General features: G+C 74.4%; 1 protein-coding gene across 1 annotated transcript; it reads left to right on the top strand.

The window, feature by feature from the left end:
* Positions 1 to 1267: 1267 nt before the first annotated feature.
* Positions 1268 to 14134, top strand: LOC113507537 (filaggrin-like; the record flags this gene model as incomplete). The annotated part of the gene is made up of 1 exon (XM_026890393.1): positions 1268 to 14134. A coding segment is annotated over one exon (12867 nt), but the record flags the coding sequence as incomplete, so codon positions are not given.
* Between the last annotated feature and the right edge of the window lie 179 nt (positions 14135 to 14313).

Genomic DNA, 14313 nt, shown 5'->3' with positions numbered 1-14313 from the left:
CCAAGCCCCAGCACGAAGGAGGGCAGCGGGGGGCCCGGGCCGCGAGGCCAGGGAGAACAGGCGGAGGCCGCAGGGGAGCGCGCGTGCGGCGGCCCAGGACAGCGAAGGGCAGCACAGACCGGGGAGGGCGCAAGCGCGGGCGGCGCGAAGCCGCCGGGCCCGCGAAGAAGAAGGTGAAGACGGCGCCAGGGAGGGGCGGGACGCGGAGCCACGCACACCGAAAGGACGACGCCGAGGGAGCAGGCGAGAGGCGCGGCGGGACCGGAAGAACCAGACAAAGCGCCCACCAACGAAGAACGGCCAGGCACCACCACCCACCGAAGCAAGAAAGAGCGGGGAAGCGGGCAAGCCGGCCGGTGGCCGGCCGGGGGAGAGGGCCGGGGGAGGCAAAGGAAGCCGCAGGCGCCACGCCGGGGGGGGCCCGGCCGGCAAGGCCGGAAGGGGCAGCGGGGCAACCAGACGCCCCCCGGAGGCCAAAAGCGGGGGGCCCGGAAGCGGCCCGCCGAGCCAGGGAGGAACGGCGGCGGAGCGCGAGAGGACAGAGGACGGGGAGAACGAGGCGGAGCGAAGCGCCGCGAACCGCGAACGGGCGGGCGGGAGGGAGGAAAACACCGGGGCAAAGGCGGCGCGGAGGGGCGGCGGGCGACGAGCCAAGAAGTGCACCGCGAACGGCGCAAGACGAAGGCCCCCAGGGAGCCCGAGAAGCAGGACCGCGGAGGGCGGAAAACAACAAAAGTAGAACCGAGAGCAGAGGCGAGGAGGCCAGGCACGAAAGAGGCAAGCAGCAGGGGAGCCCGCGGGAGCACGCGAAGGGGGTTCAAAGGAAAAGGGGCGGCCCACCGCGACACGCACCGAAGAGCACCGCGAGAGGAGGGGAGAGGGAACCGGCGTAGGACCGCCGGCGCACCGACGAGAGGCGCCGCAGACGGGGCAGGAGCACCGCGGAGGCGGGGCACCGACAGCGCGGCGCACAAAGGCAACGACGAGCGGGGAACCGCAACAAGGGAGGAGACGCGAGGGGAGCGGGAAGGACCGCGGCGGCGGGCACCAGACGGGGCCCGCCAAGGGGGCCGCGGGAAAAAGAGGGAAAGGGACGCAGGCCGAGGACGAGGCCGCGGAAGAGGCCCGGAGCGGGAGGGGCGGCACGACCGCCCCGGGCCGGGAGGGGGGAAGGGGCGCGCCGGCGGCCGGCCGGGGAGGGGGGAGCCGGGGCGCAGGCGCCCGCGCCGGAAGCGAACCCGGAGGCCCCGGGACCCGGGACAACCAGGGGAGGCGCAGAAACGACCAGCGAAAGGGGAGAAGGCAGACAGGGGAAAGAGGCGGCGCCGGGACGGGACCAGGCGAGCGGCAAAAGGGAGCCAGAGGCAGCAAAAGGAACGACGGCAGACACAGGGCCAGCCGGCGAGGGGGGGGAGCGAAGAAAAGCACGCAGCCCAGCACGGGCAGAGGCGGAGGGCAGGAGGAGCGCGAGAAGGACCACAGGGAGCCAAGGAACGGAGGAAGAGCGAAGGAACCAAAACGGAGAGAGGGAGCCAGGCGCGGGAGCGCCGAAGACGGCGGGCACGGAGACAGGCAGGGCGGAAGCGGGAGACAAGCAGAGAACGACGGCAGGAGCAACCAGGGAGCGGCAGGCAGAGGAAAGACGGGCGCGGGCGGGGCGAGGGCGAGGCGGGGGACACACGGAGACCGGCCGCGCGCGAGAGCGAGACGGACGAGAAAGCCGCAGGCCCGCGCGGCGACGGAGGAACGCAGACGCGGGACGGGCGAGCGCGGAGAAGAAGGGAGACGAAGAGGGGGGCGACGACGACGACGACGACGACGACGACGCCGAGAAGGGGACAAGAGAAGGAAAAAACCCCGAGGGGGAACGGGCGGAGCGAGACACGAGGGCAGGCACGGAAGAAGAAGCGCGGGAACAGAAGAAAAGACGGCAAACAACGAGGAAGGGCCCGGAGGGACAGAGGCCGGAGGCACGAGAGGCAGGGGAGGGAGAGAGGAAGCAGAGAAGAAGGCGGAGAGAGAACAAGACGAGGGACACAAAAAGAAAGAAGCGGGAGGAACGCGCGAAAGAGGCACAGGAGCGGAGCCGGGCGCGGGGAAGCGAGCACGGCACGAGGAAAGGCAGAGGGAGAACAGGGAACCGGGAACGAAGCGGAACGGGGGACGAACCGACGGGCCACACAGGGGAAGGGACACAAACGCACAACACACACAGGACGACACACGACAGACGAAGAGAGAAGAGACACGAAGAGAGAGAGAAGAAGAGGAGGGGGGAGCAGCGCAGAAGAAGAGGACGACAGGGGGGGGCGGCCAGGGGCGGGCGGAGACGACAGGCAGCGACGGAACGGGAAACACACGAACAGAAGAAGGGGCGCGGGGCAACGGGAAGGCGCGGAAAGCGGCGCACGCGCACGCGCACAACAGCAGACGGGCGCGCAGCGGCGCGCGCCGCAGGACAGGGGGCAAACGGAAACGGAGAGAGGAGCGGAGGAGAAAGACGGGAGACGAGGAGAGAGCCACGGACCAAGCGACCGAGGGAACGGAAAAGGGGCGAGAGCAGCAGAGCAGGGAGCGGCGGGGGGGCAGGCAAACACGACCGACCCGCGAGGGGAGGGAAAGCCGACAGGGGAGACCGAGCCCCCGCCCCGACCCGCCCCCCGCCGCGCCGCCCCCACCCACCCAGAGAGGGGAGGGAAGAGGGGGAGAGGGGGGCCGCCAGCAACCGGAAGAACGAACAGCGACCACCACAAAAGAACCGGAGGCGCGGCAGAGCGGGGGGGGGGCCGGGGGGGGGGGGCCGGGGGGGGCGAGGGCAACGACGGGGGAGGGGGGAGGCGGCAGGGGGGGGGGGACACAGACGCCGAGGAAGGCAGGAACGCAAGCACCCCCCCCCCCCCCCCCCGCGCGAGCGCGCGGGCCGGCGGGGGGCGGGGGACGACGACGACGACGACGACGACGACGAGGAGGAGGACGAGAAGACAGAGAGGGAGGCAGAGGGAGAGAGGCGGGGAAGACGCGAAGAGCACCCACCAGGAGAGAGGGGGGGGCAGGAGAGGGAGGAGGGAGGGAGGGACCGAGGAGGGAGGGCGGGCGAGGGGGGGCGCGCGCGCAAGCGGCGGGGCACAGCGGGCCCGGGCCGGCGGGGGGAGAGGGACGAAGGGAGAGGGCGAGGAGGGCGGGGAGCGGGCGGGGGGGGAGGCGGGGGGACAGCGACAGAGCGAGGAAGAGAGGGGCGGAGCGCGGGCGGGGGCGGGGGGAGGAGGGAGAGGACGAGCGAGAGGACAGGAGGAACGGCGAAGAGACGGCAGGGAGAAGCGAGGGAAACGGCAGGGGAGCGAGAGAAAGAGGAGGGGGAAAGGGCGAGGGGCGGGACCGGGCGGGGAGGAAGGGGGGACCCGGGACCGGGCGGGGAGGAAAGGGACGAGGGAAGAGGCGCAAGCGCAGCGCAAGGGGGCGCGGGGAAAAAGACGGGGGGAGAGGGGAAAAGGGAGGGGGGGAAGCAGAGGGGAGAGCGGGAGGGGACCGGGCGGGGAGGAAGGAAAGAGGAAGGAAGAAAACGAAAACGCGACAGAACAGCGGCCGGCGGCGCACACGGGGCGGGAGGGGGGGGGGGGACAGGAGCAGCGGCCGCGGACGAAGCACCGGGCGGAGGGCGGAGGCGCAACAGAGCGCAGCACGACGCGGCGCGACCGAGCACAACACCCCGCCAGGAACGGAAGGCGGCGACAGACGAGGCCGAGCCCCGACAGCGAACGGAGGGAAAGGCGGACCGGCGGAGCCGGGAGGCACGCGGGAAACGGACAGCAGCGAGCGCCGCGAGCCAAAGGGGCGGCGACGGCGCACCGCACGGGGGGAAGCGCGACGAGGAAAGGCACAGGGGGAGAGCCGCCCGACGCGCGGGGCGCCACAGGGAGCAGAGCCGGGCCGGAGGCGGCGAGGCGGGCGGCGGCCGGAGAGGCGGGCAGGCAGAAGCCCGCGGAGGGGAGCGGCGCACCACCGGCCGCGCGGCCGAGGGCAGGAACCAAAGGGCCGAAACGGCGGGGCCGCGCGGACGGAGCAGGAGGACGAGCGCAACGACAAGCCAGCAGGAGGGGAAAACGAACCGGGCGCACGACGGGCGAAACCCAGCGCACGGGCCCGGGGAGGGGGAACAAGCCAACGCGGGGCGAAGGGGGCGGCGCAAGGAGAGGAAGAGCCGACAGCGAAGGAGCAAAAAGCAACGGCGCGAGGAACGCGGGGCGGCCACAAGCCAGGGAGCCCGGGGGAACGGGCGGGCACCGCGGGCGAAAAACGCGGGAGACGAAAGGAGCGAGAGGCCGGGCGGGCGCAGGCCCGAGGCGGACGGAACAGCGGGAGCAAGCCAGCGGGGGCCCGGGGCGCCACGCGAGGGGCGGGCCGCGCGGAGCGGGCCGGAGGACACCGGCGGGAGGCGGGGACAGAGGGACCGCCCCAGGCAAACGACCCGCCGGGCAGGGGCCGCGAACCGGAGCACGCGGGAGGGGACGGCGACGAGCGGGGCCGCCACGGCGCCACGCGGCACGCGGGGAACGAAACACCGGGCGCCCGCCGAGGAACAGCGACCGCGCACCGCGGCCGCCCAACCGAGGAAGGAAGGAAACAAGGAAAGGAGGGGGGGCAGCGACGAGCGCGCGAACGAGCGCCCACGGAGGCGACACCGCGCAGGGCGCCGGACAAGGCCAGACGAGAGGCAAGCGCAACAGGGGCGGCGGGCCCCGCGGAGGCGCCCAAGCCCGGGCCCGGGGCGGGGGGGCGCGAGAGAGGAGAGAGGGACAGGGGGAAGCGCGGGAAGCCAGGCAGGCGCGGCACGAAGGAGAGGACGAGGCAGGGGGCGACCGGAAGAGAGGCAGAGGGACGCCCGCCGGGACCCGCGCGGGCGGGAAGGGCGGCACGGGGACAGGCAGAGCACGGGGCAGAAAGCACAGGGCGGCAACACCCGCGAGGGCCAGCGCAAGGCGGGGGGAAGGAGACAGGCGGAGGCCCCGGGGCCGGGCCAGGGCGGAGCGGACCGGGGAACGGCGGGCGGACAGAACCGCGCCGAGCGCGCACGAGGCGAGACCGACACGGCCGGACGGCGAGGAAGAGCCGCGGAAGGCCGGAACGCGGGGCCGGAGGCCGCCCGCGCGCCCCGAAAGACGCGAGAGCAGCGACCAGGCCCGGCACCGGCCGCAGCCGCGGCCCGGCCAAACCCGACACGCCCCGGGCCGCAGAGCCAAGCCGGAGGCCGAAGGACGGAGCCAAGGGCCGACGGCCCGGACCGACAGGAGGCGAGCGACGAGAGGCGCGGCACCGGGGAGACCGGCGGCGGAGAGGGGGACGAACCGGCGCGACAGCGCCACGGACAGCCCGCACCGGAAGGGGCAAGGGCCGCAGAGAGGAGCCGGACACCGCCGCAAAGGCGGGGCGCGGCGCGGGCCGAACCAGAGCGCCCGGCGAGAGGAGGCCAGGGAACGCGAACGCGCAGGCAGAAAAGAAAACGCGGCCCGGACCGCGCGGCGGCGGCGGCAGGCCACGGGGGGACCCCGGCGAACACGCGCGGGAAAAACGAGGGAACGAGGAGGGAAACGGGGCCGCGGCCGGGGCCGGAAGAGGAACCGGAGGCCCGGGCGCGCAAAGGGCGGAGGAGCAGAGAGACCAGAAGAAAAGGAGACAGGAGGGAAAAAAACACGCCACAGCGACAGAAGAGGGCGCCGGGAGCGGAGGAGCGACGGACGCGCGAGCAACGACGGGGCACGCGAAACCCGGCGCCACGGCAGGCCGCCAGGGCCGCGCGGGAGGAGGGCGACGACCACCAAGAGCGGCACCGACGGAGGCGCCAAGCGGGCGCACGCCCAGACCCGGCGGCGCGCGCCGCCGCGCACGGCCGACGCGGGACGGCGGAAGGACGGCACAAAGAACGGCGCACAGGCCCGGAACGGGAGGGGAGAGGCAAAACGCGGCAGCGCCAGCCAGGGCAGGGCGGGGGCGGCGGCAGGGGAGGCGGGGCACACGCCGGAGCGGAGGCCGACGGCCAGGGCCACCGGCCGGCGGGCAGGAGCGACCAACGCCGGGCAGGGGGCCCAGGAGCGGGGGGAGGCGCCGGAACACGACGGGGGGGCAGCCCACAGCGCCAGGGCGGCGGACCAAAAGGGGCCCACGGGGCACCGGCAGCAGAGCGCCGGCGGCAGCGGGCGAGGAAGCCGGAGGACGCACCCAGGGAAAGGGGGAGAAGAGGGGGAGGGCGGGGCGGCCCCAAGGCCGCGAAGCAGGCGCGGGACCGGAGGAGACGGGGCAAAGCGACGCCAGCGAGCCGGAGGGAAACGGCGGACGGAACCAGCGACGAGAGGGGGCGAGGAGGCGGGCGCCCCGAGACCCAGGGCCGACGAGCGAGGGGCACGGCAGAAGCGCGACGGGCCGCCAGCAGGGGGCCCCGGACGGCGACCGGACCAGGCAGAGGGCACCAGCGGGCGGGGCCCAGCAGGGAGGCGCAGAGCGCGCCGGCAGGCACGGAGGGGAAACGAGACGCCGCGGGAGGGCGAGAGAGCGACCGAGAGCGACGCGCCAGCCGCCCGGAGCACGCGGCGAGCGCGCGCCGGCACGGGCGGGGCGCCGGGCAGGGGAGGAGCGCAAGGACGCGCAGACAGGCGAGACGCCGGGGGCCGGGGGCAAGACGGGGCCGGCGAGGGCCCGAAACGGAAGCAGCGCAGACAGAGACGCGCACAGGCCGGGACAACACGGCGGCGACGACAGACGCGCCGCACCGACGGCCGCACGGGGGCGGAGACGGGGGAGACGACGGGGACGGGCGGCGGGCCGGACGCGGCGAAAACGCGGGCGCGAGGCGGCAGAACGACCGGCCGACGGCCGGGCGGCCACCGGCGCGGGCCCACGACCCCCGGGAAGGGGCAACGGGGCGCCCGGACGGCGCGGAGACCGACAGCGAACGGGGCGCGAGGGAGGGACGAAGAGAGAAGGGCACGCCGGCCCCGGACGGCGACGGACGCGACCCGGGCCAGCCGACCGAGAGCGGCGACAGCGAGGCGCGCGGCCGGACGCCGAGGAAGGACGAGGAAGCGCGCCGGGCGGGCAGGCGAGGGGCGCAGGGGACCCCGGAACGGGGCACGGACGCGGGAACGCGCGCGGCAAAGGGCGGGGCAACGGGCCCGCACGGGACGGGGCGCGAGCGGGCGCGCGGGAAGAGGGAGCCGGAGAGGGAGGGGACCACCCACGGAGGGCGGCACGCGCAAGCAACCCGACGCGAAGGAGAGGCCCGCGCGCCGCAAGCCGCCGGCGCGACGGGCCGGGCACCCGCGACGGGAAAACGGCCCCGGGCAAGACGAACGGGGACAGGAGCGAGCGCGACGAGAAAGCGGAACCGCCCGAACACCACAGCGCCCGCCGCCGGAACGACGGCGGGAGGCAGGGCGGGGCGGCGGGCCGGGGCGCGCGCCGCGACGAAGGAAAGCCGGGGGAGGGGCGGGCCGCCGCGGACGAAGAGGCGGAAAGGCGGCGGGGGAGCCGCCCGGAGCGGAGGCCAACGAGAAAAAAAGGAGGCAGACGCGAGAGCCGGCAGCGGGACGACGACGCAAGCGGACACGAGAAGAAAACGACGCGGGAACGGCGCGAGGAGAGGCGGAGGAACGACGACGGCGGCGAGGCGCGCGGCGGACGGCGAGGCCGCCGACGAGGAGCGCGAACGAGAGACGGACAGGGGGGAGGGCGAACACGGAGACAGGGAGACGAGGACCGGGAGCACCGCGACCCCCGCGGGGGAGGGAGACCGACCGAAGGGGCGCGAGCGCGCAGACGCAGCGCGACGAGACGGCGAGACGCAGGAGACGCGGACGCGCGAGCAGGGGACGGCCGGCGCGGAAAACGCAAAGACACGGCGGGAAAGGGGCAAGAGCGGCAGACACGGCGGGCGACAAAGGCCGAGCGAGCGGAGAGAGCGGGAGGGGGAACGGACCGGCGGGAACAACGGGCAACCCGAAAGAGCGAAGCGGAAACAGCGACGACACGGAGCAAGCGAAACGGACCGACGGAGGGCCGGCAAAGGCGCGGCGGGAGCGGAGCGGAGAGGGAGACGAGAGCAGAAGGCGCAAGGGGGCAGGGGACGGGAGACAGCCGGCCCGCAGACAGGAGGGGCCGGGAGGGGCGCCACGGACCGCAAGGGGCGGGCGAAAGGGCGAGGGGCAAAGGGGGCCGGCAGGGCACACGAGGACGCGCAGGGAACGGCGGGCGGCAGCGACCCGCGAGCCAAGGGAGCCACCGGCCAGGGGAAGAGGGGGACAAAAGGAGGACCCAGGGGACGAGAAAGAAAGAAGGGGGGGGGGAAGAGAGCGAAAAAAAAAAAAAAAAAAACAGGGACCCCCGGCGCGGAACACCGCGGAAGCGGCAACGAGAGAGAGGGAACGGGAACGAACGCGGAGCCACCGAAAGCGGAGAGGGGCGCACGGGGGGCGGAGGGAGGGGAAACCGGAGCGGAACGAAGCAGAAAACGCGCGAGGGGACGCGACGCGAGACGAACGACCGGCGCGCCCGGACAGGGAAGCCAGGGAACGCCGGGCGGGGCGGGCGCGGGGAAAAGGGCAGCGAGACGAGGGGAGAAAAGGGGCGACGAACGGGGAAGGAGGGGGAGAACAGGAAGGGGACAGCGGGGCGCGGACGCAGGGCACGGGAAAACGGGACAGCGGAAGGAGCCGGCCGCAGGGGCCCCGACGGAAACCGGGGACGACGGGACGGCCGCGAAAGGAGCAAGGGGGGCAACGGCCCAGCAACGCCGACGGCCGGGAAGCCACCGCGGGGCGGGCCGAAGACCGCACGAAAGCAGGCAAGCGGGAGGAGCGACGGGCGGGGGGGACAAAGGGCAGGGACGGAAGCAACGCGAGCGGAGGACGCGCGCGGACGAGGAAGGCCGCGGGAGGGGGGAGAAGGGCAAACCCCAAGCCCCAGCACGAAGGAGGGGCAGCGGGGGCCCGGGCCGCGAGGCCAGGGAGAACAGGCGGAGGCCGGCAGGGGAGCGCGCGGGCGGCCCAGGACAGCGAAGGGCAGCACAGACCGGGGAGGGCGCAAGCGCGGGCGGCGCGAAGCCGCCGGGCCCGCGAAGAAGAAGGGAAGACGGCGCCAGGGAGGGGCGGGACGCGGAGCCACGCACACCGAAAGGACGACGCCGAGGGAGCAGGCGAGAGGCGCGGGCGGGACCGGAAGGAACCAGACAAAGCGCGCCACCAACGAAGAACGGCCAGGCACCACCACCCACCGAAGCAAGAAAGAGCGGGGAAGCGGGCAAGCCGGCCGGGGGCCGGGCCGGGGGAGAGGGCCCGGGGGAGGCAAAGGAAGCCGCAGGCGCCACGCCGGGGGGGCCCGGCCGGCAAGGCCGGGAAGGGGCAGCGGGGCAACCAGACGCCCCCCGGAGGCCAAAAGCGGGGGGGCCCGGAAGCGGCCCGCCGAGCCAGGGGAGGAACGGCGGCGGAGCGCGAGAGGACAGAGGGACGGGGAGAACGAGGGCGGGAGCGAAGCGCCGGCGAACCGCGAACGGGCGGGCGGGAGGGAGGAAAACACCGGGGGCAAAGGCGGGCGCGGAGGGGCGGCGGGCGACGAGCCAAGAAGGGCACCGCGAACGGCGCAAGACGAAGGCCCCCAGGGAGCCCGAGGAAGCAGGACCGCGGAGGGCGGAAAACCAACAAAAGAGAACCGAGAGCAGAGGCGAGGAGGCCAGGCACGAAAGAGGCAAGCAGCAGGGGGAGCCCGCGGGGAGCACGCGAAGGGGGCAAAGGAAAAGGGGCGGCCCACCGCGACACGCACCGAAGAGCACCGCGAGAGGAGGGGAGAGGGAACCGGCGGAGGACCGCCGGCGCACCGACGAGAGGCGCCGCAGACGGGGCAGGAGCACCGCGGAGGCGGGGCACCGACAGCGCGGCGCACAAAGGCAACGACGAGCGGGGGAACCGCAACAAGGGGAGGAGACGCGAGGGGAGCGGGAAGGACCGCGGCGGCGGGCACCAGACGGGCCCGCCAAGGGGCCGCGGGAAAAGAGGGAAAGGGACGCAGGCCGAGGACGAGGCCGCGGAAGAGGCCCGGAGCGGGAGGGGGCGGCACGACCGCCCCGGGCCGGGAGGGGGGAAGGGGCGCGCCGGCGGCCGGCCGGGGAGGGGGAGCCGGGGCGCAGGCGCCCGCGCCGGAAGCGAACCCGGAGGCCCCGGGACCCGGGACAACCAGGGGAGGCGCAGAAACGACCAGCGAAAGGGGAGAAGGCAGACAGGGGAAAGAGGCGGCGCCGGGACGGGACCAGGCGAGCGGCAAAAGGGAGCCAGAGGCAGCAAAAGGAACGACGGCAGACACAGGGCCAGCCGGCGAGGGGGGGGAGCGAAGAAAAGCACGCAGCCCAGCACGGGGCAGAGGGCGGAGGGCAGGGAGGAGCGCGAGAAGGACCACAGGGAGCCAAGGAACGGAGGAAGAGCGAAGGAACCAAAACGGAGAGAGGGAGCCAGGCGCGGGAGCGCCGGAAGACGGCGGGCACGGAGACAGGCAGGGCGGAAGCGGGGAGACAAGCAGAGAACGACGGGCAGGAGCAACCAGGGAGCGGCAGGCAGAGGAAAGACGGGCGCGGGCGGGGCGAGGGGCGAGGGCGGGGGGACACACGGAGACCGGCCGCGCGCGAGAGCGAGACGGACGAGAAAGCCGCAGGCCCGCGCGGCGACGGAGGAACGCAGACGCGGGGACGGGCGAGCGCGGAGAAGAAGGGAGACGAAGAGGGGGGCGACGACGACGACGACGACGACGACGACGCCGAGAAGGGGACAAGAGAAGGAAAAAACCCCGAGGGGGAACGGGCGGAGCGAGACACGAGGGCAGGCACGGGAAGAAGAAGCGCGGGGAACAGAAGAAAAGACGGCAAACAACGAGGGAAGGGCCCGGAGGGACAGAGGCCGGAGGCACGAGAGGCAGGGGGAGGGAGAGAGGGAAGCAGAGAAGAAGGCGGAGAGAGAACAAGACGAGGGACACAAAAAGAAAGAAGCGGGAGGGAACGCGCGAAAGAGGCACAGGAGCGGAGCCGGGCGCGGGGGAAGCGAGCACGGCACGAGGAAAGGCAGAGGGAGAACAGGGGAACCGGGAACGAAGCGGAACGGGGGGACGAACCGACGGGCCACACAGGGGAAGGGACACAAACGCACAACACACACAGGACGACACACGGACAGACGAAGAGAGAGAGAGACACGGAGAGAGAGAGAGAGAAGAAGAGGGAGGGGGGGGAGCAGCGGCAGAAGAAGAGGACGACAGGGGGGGGCGGCCAGGGGGCGGGCGGAGACGACAGGCAGCGACGGAACGGGAAACACACGAACAGAAGAAGGGGCGCGGGGCAACGGGAAGGCGCGGAAAGCGGCGCACGCGCACGCGCACAACAGCAGACGGGCGCGCAGCGGCGCGCGCCGCAGGACAGGGGGGCAAACGGAAACGGAGAGAGGAGCGGAGGAGAAAGACGGGAGACGAGGAGAGAGCCACGGACCAAGCGACCGAGGGAACGGAAAAGGGGCGAGAGCAGCAGAGCAGGGAGCGGCGGGGGGGCAGGCAAACACGACCGACCCGCGAGGGGAGGGAAAGCCGACAGGGGAGACCGAGCCCCCGCCCCGACCCGCCCCCCGCCGCGCCGCCCCCACCCACCCAGAGAGGGGAGGGAAGAGGGGGAGAGGGGGGCCGCCAGCAACCGGAAGAACGAACAGCGACCACCACAAAAGAACCGGAGGCGCGGCAGAGCGGGGGGGGGGGCCGGGGGGGGGGGGGGGGGCCGGGGGGGGGCGAGGGCAACGACGGGGGAGGGGGGGAGGCGGCAGGGGGGGGGGGGACACAGACGCCGAGGAAGGCAGGAACGCAAGCACCCCCCCCCCCCCCCCCCGCGCGAGCGCGCGGGCCGGCGGGGGGCGGGGGACGACGACGACGACGACGACGACGACGAGGGAGGAGGGACGAGAAGACAGAGAGGGAGGCAGAGGGAGAGAGGCGGGGAAGACGCGAAGAGCACCCACCAGGAGAGAGGGGGGGCAGGGAGAGGGGAGGGAGGGAGGGAGGGACCGAGGAGGAGGGGCGGGCGAGGGGGGGCGCGCGCGCAAGCGGCGGGGCACAGCGGGCCCGGGCCGGCGGGGGGGAGAGGGACGAAGGGAGAGGGCGAGGGAGGGGCGGGGAGCGGGCGGGGGGGGAGGCGGGGGGACAGCGACAGAGCGAGGGAAGAGAGGGGCGGAGCGCGGGCGGGGGGCGGGGGGAGGAGGGAGAGGACGAGCGAGAGGGACAGGAGGAACGGCGAAGAGACGGCAGGGAGAAGCGAGGGAAACGGCAGGGGAGCGAGAGAAAGAGGAGGGGGGAAAGGGCGAGGGGCGGGACCGGGCGGGGAGGAAGGGGGGACCCGGGACCGGGCGGGGAGGAAAGGGACGAGGGAAGAGGCGCAAGCGCAGCGCAAGGGGGCGCGGGGAAAAAGACGGGGGGGGAGAGGGGAAAAGGGAGGGGGGGAAGCAGAGGGGGAGAGCGGGAGGGGACCGGGCGGGGAGGAAGGAAAGAGGAAGGAAGAAAACGAAAACGCGACAGAACAGCGGCCGGCGGCGCACACGGGGCGGGAGGGGGGGGGGGGGGGACAGGAGCAGCGGCCGCGACGAAGCACCGGGCGGAGGGCGGAGGCGCAACAGAGCGCAGCACGACGCGGCGCGACCGAGCACAACACCCCGCCAGGAACGGAAGGCGGCGACAGACGAGGCCGAGCCCCGACAGCGAACGGAGGGAAAGGCGGACCGGCGGAGCCGGGAGGCACGCGGGAAACGGACAGCAGCGAGCGCCGCGAGCCAAAGGGGCGGCGACGGCGCACCGCACGGGGGGAAGCGCGACGAGGAAAGGCACAGGGGGAGAGCCGCCCGACGCGCGGGGCGCCACAGGGAGCAGAGCCGGGCCGGAGGCGGCGAGGCGGGCGGCGGCCGGAGAGGCGGGCAGGCAGAAGCCCGCGGAGGGGAGCGGCGCACCACCGGCCGCGCGGCCGAGGGCAGGAACCAAAGGGCCGAAACGGCGGGGCCGCGCGGACGGAGCAGGAGGACGAGCGCAACGACAAGCCAGCAGGAGGGGAAAACGAACCGGGCGCACGACGGGCGAAACCCAGCGCACGGGCCCGGGGGAGGGGGAACAAGCCAACGCGGGGCGAAGGGGGCGGCGCAAGGAGAGGAAGAGCCGACAGCGAAGGAGCAAAAAGCAACGGCGCGAGGAACGCGGGGCGGCCACAAGCCAGGGAGCCCGGGGGGAACGGGGCGGGCACCGCGGGCGAAAAACGCGGGAGACGAAAGGAGCGAGAGGCCGGGGCGGGCGCAGGCCCGAGGCGGACGGAACAGCGGGAGCAAGCCAGCGGGGGCCCGGGGGCGCCACGCGAGGGGGCGGGCCGCGCGGAGCGGGCCGGAGGACACCGGCGGGAGGCGGGGACAGAGGGACCGCCCCAGGGCAAACGACCCGCCGGGCAGGGGCCGCGAACCGGAGCACGCGGGAGGGGGACGGCGACGAGCGGGGCCGCCACGGCGCCACGCGGCACGCGGGGAACGAAACACCGGGCGCCCGCCGAGGAACAGCGACCGCGCACCGCGGCCGCCCAACCGAGGAAGGAAGGAAACAAGGAAAGGAGGGGGGGGGCAGCGACGAGCGCGCGAACGAGCGCCCACGGAGGCGACACCCGCGCAGGGCGCCGGACAAGGCCAGACGAGAGGCAAGCGCAACAGGGGCGGCGGGCCCCCGGAGGCGCCCAAGCCCGGGCCCGGGGCGGGGGGGGGCGCGAGAGAGGAGAGAGGGACAGGGGGAAGCGCGGGAAGCCAGGCAGGCGCGGCACGAAGGAGAGGACGAGGCAGGGGGCGACCGGAAGAGAGGCAGAGGGACGCCCGCCGGGACCCGCGCGGGCGGAAGGGCGGCACGGGGACAGGCAGAGCACGGGGCAGAAAGCACAGGGCGGCAACACCCGCGAGGGCCAGCGCAAGGCGGGGGGGAAGGAGACAGGCGGAGGCCCCGGGGCCGGGCCAGGGCGGAGCGGACCGGGAACGGCGGGCGGACAGAACCGCGGCCGAGCGCGCACGAGGCGAGACCGACACGGCCTGACGGCGAGGAAGAGCCGCGGAAGGCCGGAACGCGGGGCCGGAGGCCGCCCGCGCGCCCCGAAAGACGCGAGAGCAGCGACCAGGCCGGCACCGGCCGCAGCCGCGGCCCGGCCAAACCCGAACACGCCCCGGGCCGCAGAGCCAAGCCGGAGCCGAAGGGACGGAGCCAAGGGCCGACGGCCCGGACCGACAGGAGGCGAGC

The sequence above is a fragment of the Trichoplusia ni genome, unplaced genomic scaffold, assembly GCF_003590095.1.
Source record: "Trichoplusia ni isolate ovarian cell line Hi5 unplaced genomic scaffold, tn1 tig00002376, whole genome shotgun sequence".
In the NCBI taxonomy this organism is placed as follows: Eukaryota; Metazoa; Arthropoda; class Insecta; order Lepidoptera; family Noctuidae; genus Trichoplusia; species Trichoplusia ni.
The sequence above is the reverse complement of the archived record's forward strand: the minus strand, read 5'-3'. Positions and strand labels throughout refer to the sequence as shown.